The 9,612-nt window shown below is 37.0% G+C and overlaps 1 protein-coding gene across 1 annotated transcript in view; it reads right to left on the reverse strand.

Moving 5' to 3' along the window:
• The window catches only part of clmpa (CXADR like membrane protein a), a 63,442-nt gene extending 57,486 nt beyond the window's left edge, over positions 1-5,956 (reverse strand). Inside the window, exon 1 of the mRNA XM_079598959.1 lies at positions 5,550-5,956. Coding sequence (XP_079455085.1) covers positions 5,550-5,580 — 31 coding nt within the window. The 5' untranslated portion in view covers positions 5,581-5,956. The remainder of the gene's footprint in view (positions 1-5,549) is intronic.
• Between the last annotated feature and the right edge of the window lie 3,656 nt (positions 5,957-9,612).

Consider the following 9,612-nt stretch of genomic DNA (forward strand, 5'->3'; position numbering starts at 1 on the left):
ACAATCCTCACTGAGATAACACACACTGTCACTCAGAACACACTGAGAGTAAAAACACTAGCATCAAACACCAATACAGAAAATACAAAGTTTTCATCTTTACAGTTTGAACAATTTCAGTGACTTCATACAAAGTAATATTTTCTTCAAAGAAAAGAGTGACATTCTTTCACATGATTTATTTACAGTAAATTTTTAGAACATAACAATTCTTTAAGCCAAGGTAAATGAAAATTAGCAGTTTGCTTCACAATAGTCTGTAGTAATTTACAGAATTACAGTAATGAGGAAAAAAAAGGTAGAAACTAAAAGTACATGTAATTCAAACAAATAATTGAGGGGCTAATCCTGCTTATCTCTAGCATCAGGCCACAGGTGTTCATCAACATCACATCAAATGTTCTCTCTTGCCATGCACCTGGAGAACCTTCTGGAGTGCCTTATCCATCCCTGCAGTCCTATGGACTCGTGTCCTCACATCCGGCACGCATGGCTTCCAAAAGAGACATTTGGTCATGTGGGTGGTGGTGACCAAACACTTTACACCTCCAGGCAGAGAAAAACTCCTCTATTGGGTTGAGGAAGGGTGAATATGCAGACAGGTACAAAACCATAAATCTGCGACAATAGCATTTTCCTGCGCATCTGAAAATATGTTTCCTCTTCCTCCTGTTGGGGCCAGCCTTTGGGTTATGTTGTATATTACAGTATATACAGTAATACAGTAAAAATATATTTTACAGTCAAACTTACTGTAATATATATCTGTGTAAATATTCTATAATTGCAAAACAAAATAAATTCCTGTAATGTTCTCATTTACTGTAAGGATGTAACTCTCTCCTGTTTCAGCTGAAGTTGGCATCAGCAGTGTTTGAAAGGCACAAGGCTGAAATCTGTTCTGTTTTGAATGTGTGGTTCACAGTTTTGACAGCAGTGTGTTAGCATTTGAACAAAGTGCTGTAAATCCACAGTGTTGTGCAGGTTGTGGTTAAAGTCATGGGTCAAGTGTGTAGAGTTTTGAAAACTGTGTTTAAGCAATGAAAAACGAACTAGAGTTTGGTCCACATGAACTGCTGCTGTGCAGACTGTAGTTAGAGTTTTGCACATGTAGCTCCAGTTGTGCTCACTGTCGTTTAGCAATCGAAAAAAACTGTAATCACTTGTTGTTAAAGTGTAAGGTGTCATACGGTCGATAAGACAAGGTACAATATCACTTTCATGACACCCATCAAAACAGACCATCACACACACCAACATATACAGCAACACTGCTGCACTGTTCTCTGGATGTTGCGCACATGTACAGCTGTGTGATTGATACCTGTGTGTGTGTGTGTGTGTGTGTGTGTGTGTGTGTGTGTGTGTGTGTGTGTGTGTGTGTGTGTGTGTGTGTGTGTGTGTGTGTGTGTGTGTGTGTGTGTGTGTGTGTGTACAGAGGAGGTAAGTGGCTGGTGCTGTGTGTCTGGTGGGAGAAAGGATGTCACTGTGATTTCTCTGAACGGAATGACACGGCTCTCAGTGAGGGCCGGCCCTGCTGTGATGTGCTCTACTAATTAAAGACAGCGCTGGGTCCCCATGGGGACGTTCACACACACACACACACACACACACACACACACACACACACACACACACACACACACACACACACACACACACACACACACACACACACACACACACACACACACACACACAGCTGACATGGTCCATGTGATCAAGAGCTGAATTAGAGCTAGGTGCTGGAAAAAAAACTCACTACAGTTCCTGACTTAAGCTACTAAATTACCACGGCCGCCTGAAAACACACACACATGGGCTAGTTAGTTACTCACAGCTTGTTGTTGGTGTGCACTTTAATATGGCTCATAATCCTGTGGGAAGTGTATCGAGCTTCTTTGTACAAATGGTTTCATTACTGAAGCCATTATACAGTATTTATGGTGTCTAAGAAAGTAATGCAGGGACATCCATTCAGCAAGCATAAATTAATAAATTATAAACAAACTATTAAATATTAAAGTAATTTTGTCATGAAATATCAAGAAGAAACCATTTACAATGACGCAGAGAAACATTTTTCTTTTATGGCACACAAATGATCTTTTTATCTCCTTGCATTTGCGTAAGTAAAGGCAGATGCTCGCAGTGAATGTGCCTCTGGCATTGAAAGCTTGTGGTCTCACCAGGGTTAGGGTTAGAGACACTGAGGTCAAGTAAGGAGATACTCCATATTTCAGAACGCTACATGCCGCTTTTGTTATTAAAGTCTGTTTGACAGCAACATTCACAGGGCAGAGAGAGAGAGAGTGAGCGAGAGAGAGACTGAAAGAGGGGGGAGGCAGCACACAGCACGATGTCACTTCCTGACCTCTGGTTCTGGATGCCCATGTCATCTTTATACTTGACAGATACTTTTCTGCCCCCGGAGATCCATCTAAAAATAGACTGATCTTAGATCTGTTTCTTAACACGCTCGTTACTTGAGTATGAAGTAACAAATGTGCATTTTAAGCAATGGAAAGAAGCTTTGGTTTGTATTATGGGTGCACCGATATTAAACTTCAGCTTATATATATTATTTTTATGTTATGGTCAATAATAAAAACAACAGGCGGATATTAAAATTCTATACTATTTTGTTGAGATAAAAAACTAATTAATAACCAATCATTTTAAATTCTACAAAGGAATTTAGACATCACAACATTATAAATTATAATTTAGAATATGAAAAATGCATATTCATTTTGAGATTTGCTAAAAATGACATTTAACAGTGTTATTAATGTATTAGTGTTTTTACAAATACATTTATGTGAACCTTAAATTATGGCAAATGTCATCTAAAAATAAAAATAGGGCAATGTTTTCATTTTTATATCAGATGTTACATTTTTTAAAAATGAAATAGGCAGATAATTGACATGGTATATATCATGCATGCCTAATTTTTATATATCTAGTCTTGAAACTGGATAATATATAGGGAAAAAAAACACTAGTTGCTCTAGGAGAGAGAATAATCAAACAAACAAAACAGTTTGTGCTGCTCAGAATTCAGAACTGCAGGAGTAATCATTGTTGCTATGGAATAAGATGTTCTTTACTATTAGACAATGATCAATTATTTACAGAAGAAAAGCCCAACCAATTCAATCTCAGTGCCATAGACAGACAGGCAGACAGACAGACAGACAGCTATACACCTACTCTCGTGTTGTGTTGCCGTGTCTGCGGGGTGAATGATGGTGTTGTGATATGTTGTGTTGTTTGCATGGCTTGTCTAGCACAGTTGTTTTAATGCAACTAATGAAAGCGCTCATCGTGATAATTGCTGTGGCGTTTGCTGCTGTATGTTTGCGAGTCTGAGGACTCAAGCGCCTCGTGTCTCTCTGTGCCACTTATTGTCTAGTCACAACACTTTAGTAAACCGCAGTAAAAGAAAGCACACAGGTTGCGGTAATTTACAGAGCATGCAGTGCTACACAACTTAAAGGGATAGTTCACCCAAAAATGAAAATTCTGTCATCACAAAAGAAGATATTTAAAAAATGTTGGTAACCAGACGGCACCCATTAATGTCCATATAGGAAAAAAAATTACAATGGAAGTCAATGGCTACCGTCAACTGTCTGGTTACCATCATTCTTTAAAATATCTTCTGTTTTTTTGTTCAACAGAAGAAAGAAACTCATATAGGTTTGGAACAACATGAGGGTAAGTAAATAATGACAGAATTTTCTTTTTTTGGCGAACTATCCCTATAAGTCAACATTAAATTAGTATTACCTGTTTCTAGTCTTATCGGTGCAAGTTATTCCAATTTTTTTTAAGTGCTTGTTACTGCAGTTTTTCTTCAAAACACAATAACTAAACATCCTTTTCATCTGACGTCATCGAGCCCTCTTATTTTTTCAATCACTCTCCGCCAACCAGCCGTCATACAGAGACCTCTTTTCAAAATACAATAAATTCCCAAAGGATAAAATCAAGTCTCATCCACATTTTTCCTCATTGAATATCCAGATCCACTCTGAAATATATCGCGTTACAAGTAAAATGGCTTACACACAACTTTCAAACTCATGTATTGATTCTCCAGCAGCAAAATGGAAATAAGACACGACCTGAACTTCACGACAGCAGCAAAGTTTAGGGCTGATGCAATATTTAATTTACACAGAACCAAAGCCTAAAACCTAAACTTTCCTAAAACTTTACAGCAAGTTTTGCTGACTTGCAACTGAGAACTGACATTTCCTTAAAGACATGCAAATCTAGTTATATGTAGGATGATGTCTGGTAAAATAGGCCATCAGGTAAAATATGCCAGTTAGACAATAATACTGGACATGCATGTACTGGTTTTATTGGTCTGAGTTTGTTACGGTGTGCACTGTGCAGTATTGAAGGGGAAATATAAGATGAATAACCTAAACTGACATTAGCAACTTTTCACATTACATAGCATTCATTTCTTTGTTCACAATGATGGTTTTGAAACACTGGCCTATTTTACTATAACTGAACATAGGGATGAGGGAGACTGAGGGAGACTTCTGACATTTAAATAGCTCTTGGGTTTAAACAGTTGTTGTTTTTTGTTACATATTTTTAACATAAAAAGATAGAAGGGACCCGACTAAACACAAAAAGGCACAGTCTGGCAGAGACATTTTAAAGCTCCTCCAAAAGTGACCATTTTTTACGTGACTTCACCCTACGTGTCAGACTTAAACACTAAATATCTGCATTCCTAATTACAGAAACACGGAGAAAAATGTAAAATTAATTTGCTTTCAATTTCACCTTTCTTTTTCAGTACTGTATCATTTAACAAAAATTGCAACGCTGAGAGTTTGTAAAAAGGCTGCGAAACATGCATTTAAGATCATTCGTGGAAACATGCAATCATAACTTAATTAATGGACAGGAAGGCATTAATAAATTAATGCATAATATATCCGGATGCTGAATAATACAGCACACAAGGAAGGTTGAAGTATACCTGGGGATGGCAAGCCACTTTAATATTTAATTCCTTTTTAATCTACTGATAAAATTGAACTATAACATAGTTATTCTGACTAATCCATTACATTTAACAAGTAAACAATAAAATATGCCTAGTAAAATGTATACCAGCAACAAATGGAATAGAATCGGAAGTGAATAGTTGACATCTGAATCACAGAACCCCATATAATTCATAGGCAAAAATTGTACACTTCTTACTAGACGAAAAACAAATGGAATAGTGAATTTCTAGTCAAATAGTTACTAGCCTCCTTAAAATATTGTAACATAATAAATAGATACTCTAGTATAGCCTACTTAAAGAAAATGTTAAAACAGCTTGCCATAATCTGATCGCTTTTTTTGTTTGTCAATTGTCGTGTAAAAGTAACATTAGTAGAAACTACTGACATCTCCAACCAAGTAAACTACTACAAAGTCTACCAATCTACTAAATATCTCCAACTTCTCACATTTGACACGTGCTGCAGAAACATCACTCACACAAGCACGAGGAGGAAACTTACCTAAGAGCAGGGCGCGAGCGCTGGCTGACATCACGTCTCCGGACTGAAAATCCTACAGAAACGTCTCCTTTGCTCTTCAAAACGAGCACATTGAGTCATTGAAATGGTCTCTCAGTTTTGTTCTGAACATGGCTGAGACCATCACCGGCTGAGACCATCAAAAGCATCTCTGAGATCTCCAGACGTCCTGAACACAAGCGCCCGTTTCCTCCGAAGAGAAGTTCTCATTGACTTCAACTAGGATGCGTATCTACGATCTCTTTCCTCTCCTCCGCCTCTTGCTCTCTGTAGGAAGGAACCACAGGCTGGTAAAGGTGTGTGAGGGGATGTGGAGACCTCTGCAGTTAAAGGAGAACACTTTCCTTTGCAGATTTCCTTATGGGACACATGCAGATAGATGGCGACAGGATAAGAGTCTTTCTATACTGCTGCAATGAAATGATTAGCATACTTTATTATAACCCAACTTTAACAAACACTGCGCTTAACAGATCAGTAATCCATGCATATTTAAATGAATATAAACTCAATTTAATGACATCTTGAATTGACAAATAATTTAAGGAGGACCACAGTCCCCTGGTGAAAATTAAGCTTTTAATGTTGTTTATGTCTTTGCGGTGCTGTATTTTCTCCTTAAAACAGCAGTGAAGCAAAGACAGTCTCAAAATCGCGGTTTGAAATCGCTGCTGTGAGTGAGTGGAGGCGGGGCTAATTTGCATATTCATAGAACCCCGAATACTAAATGAAGCAAGGGTGTAGAGTTACATTCAAAAACTATTTTAAGGCATGAAGTTTTTAAAGGAAAAAAACGTAATGTGTAATTTTTTTAGATCAAAGGTGAGTTTTAAGGGATACAATTATTGACTACACTTAAGGACTATAGGCTTAGCTGCTACAGTAAGTTAATGTTGTAATGTAAAGATATTATAGACTAACCAATTAAAAATAAAGAGACTAATAGAATTTTAAGGTAAAGAGGTTTCAGGAAAGTCAGTTAATGGCAATTAGACAAATAGACAAATAATAAATTCTGTCATTATTTCCATTATTATGCCATTCCATAACATTTTTCGTGGAAAACAAAAGATAATGAAGAATCTTCTTTGCATAGCTTTTTTATTATTATTATCATATAACGACAGCAACATATCTGCCCAAAACTACATAAACACCATAAGCGTAGTCTATTAGGCTACTTAATATTCTACATCTAAAGTCATATGATAGTATTGTGTGAGGAACCAAGTAAAAAATTAAGATGTTATTTACTGATAATCTTGTTTGACATCGCTGTATTCACGTCACGTTGAAATTACAAGATGACAACACGTGACGTTCTACTCAGCTGTTCACATTCTCGGACTGGGAATTATGTCTATCAACACTATATGAATCTGTAGCGGTCAGGTGGTACAGTGGTCACGAGGTACAGGTAGGAGCTCTCAGAAGATTCCCAGTTTACAAGCTGTAATTGAGCTCTACGAGGACGTGAACGCTTTTTACAAGTTGAAATATTTTTTACAAGTTGAAATCTCGTAATTACAACATGGTGTGAATGCACCTTCGGAATTATGCGTTTCTATGGCAACATTATCAACGCCAATATGAATCTGCAGTAGTCAGGTGATACAGCAGCCATGTGGTAAAAGTCGGAGCTCTCCGAAAATTCCCAGTTTACAATTTGGAGCGGTTTGCATGGATCGAATATAGTGTACAAGAAGATGTGGTGTGGTGGAAATTCACCAATAAAATTAAAATCAGGCCACTCAATAGTAAAAATTAAATAAAATATATTTGTCTGATATTGCGATCCAGGGTAGTCTCTCTTACAACCGAAACATCTCAGAGAGCTACAAAATGAGCTCTAAGCTAAATATATATACTGTATACAACTATATTTATTCAGTAAAATCATACATATTCATTTATCAATGAACAAAGACTTTCGAAGTTGATTGGATAAGCAAATGAACAGATTATCACAAGGCCTCCTTTTGCCACATATGTACACTTTCATAACATTCCATAATATGTCTACCTGACATGCATAAATATTTTTTAGTTGGAAACATTTTATCTGACTCCCTAGACTCTTCCCAGGCCTACTGACCTTGACTACAGAAAGAAGCATAATTCACAAGTTGTTTCTTGCAGCATTTGGAGATTAAAACTTGAAACACTAGAGTCAAAAAAGAGATAAAAGGGGCAATATATCTGTCTTCTACCAAGACTGTGATGGAAGGAGGGGGCTGTGCTTGGTAGTTATCTGAGGCCTTGCATTTGAGTGTCTCAGATAATTTACAACATCTCCTACTTATGAGTAAGAATCTTACCTTTACATGCCACAACCGTTGGGCAGCGACGTGCTTAAAAACCTTCAGTTCGCCCGCCTTACATTTGTAATGATTCCACTGGAGGCGAGCTTGTCGAACCCAAGTGCACTATTGAACATTAATGTGTAGAAAATAAACAAAGACTTGACTAAGCATAACTTGACATGACTTGACAAACTAACACTGTCAAAAGCATCATATATTGAGCAATAAAGGTAGAGTGTCTGTTTTAGTCATGCAATAACAATTACATTTACATTTATGCATTTGGCAGACGCTTTTATCTAAAGCGACTTGCATTTCATTCAAGGTACACATTTTACATTTCATCAGTTCTCGCTGAATAAAAAATAAAAAAAAGATATTACACTGGTCATGATTAATTGTCTTGAGAAAAAGATAGGTAAATATTATTTGAACGAAATCTAGAATGTTCTGATGAAAAAATAGCAGCGTACAAGTTTGGAATAACATGAAGGAAGGAATAACAGAATTTAAATTTGATTAATTAATGACAATAATCTTTTTGTCATTCATCTGTCAAAAAGTTGAGAAAGGTGGATTACAGGTGATTACTTGTTGTTACATTACAATCACATTTCCATTCAACAGCATGTAATAAGATTGAAACAGCAAAAAAAAAGTTGTCTTAAAATCAGTTATTTTACATAACTTCATACGTTTAATAATGTACATATATCCCATAATTGATCATTTGATGGCTAACCCTGACCTGCATGTCAATCAAACTGCAAATAACCTTTTTCCCTTTCAAGTGCACATGTCCTCAGTTTCTCTGCAAGGCGGCTTGGATTTTGTTTTGTGTTTACCGCTGAAGCTTTCTGACTCGACTGCAGTGATGGAACCAACAAATGGTTTTTCATTATAATGCATTATGGGATTATTTTTAGTAGCATGGAAAACTTCAAAGACCAACAGTGGCCTGTTTTTCCTCTGATTATTCATGAAGGTCTCCTGAAAAGGAGCAGCGAAGGAGGACAGGACTTATTGCCATGACCTGATTACAGTTTGCTGCAGATGCCGATTTTACAGAATTTTCATATTTTGGCACAGGCGGATGCCGTATCTTAAAGCATCCGATGGCTTGAAAATCAAACAAGCTTCAAGGCTTGTTTGGTTTACTTGCGGTGTAGCCAACCACAAAAAGTACAATGTATTTTATTCCGCTATCAATCGGCTATTTTGAGTTCTAAAGATTGAGGACAAAGTTCTTTGCCATGATTATTAATTCATCACGGCCTCAGTTACAAGGCACTCAAGTTTAGCAACTAAATTTAGGTCAGACAGAAAGGAAATGTCTAAAAACAAAACGTCCACGCATCCCTACAAGAAATCTGAAGCTTCTTTAGAACATACCGAGGTCATTGCATTATTCATAAAGGCCTTAAAACTTTAAAACAATCCATTAATCCATTCATTCATTCATTCATTCATTCATTCATTCATTTCCAAGACTCAAAAAATGTCAGAAGCAAAATGGGCATGCTGCGTTAAACGGCCAATGAGACTTCAGCTGCAGATTGAGATGCAAATTAGCTTTCTTTGTGAATTGTTACCCAGCGGTCTTCTGACAGACACATTAAAGGGAGGATAGGCAACAACTCTCTACCCAAACCTCCTATGGTTTTAGTCTTTCAGACTGAGAAGTTAAAACCCCTCATCGCCAGGGAGAGCGTCGTAAATCTATGAGCTCTACTGCTGCAGAA

Source organism: Phoxinus phoxinus (genome assembly GCF_949152265.1).
Source record: "Phoxinus phoxinus genome assembly, chromosome: 23".
NCBI classification, from domain to species: Eukaryota; Metazoa; Chordata; class Actinopteri; order Cypriniformes; family Leuciscidae; genus Phoxinus; species Phoxinus phoxinus.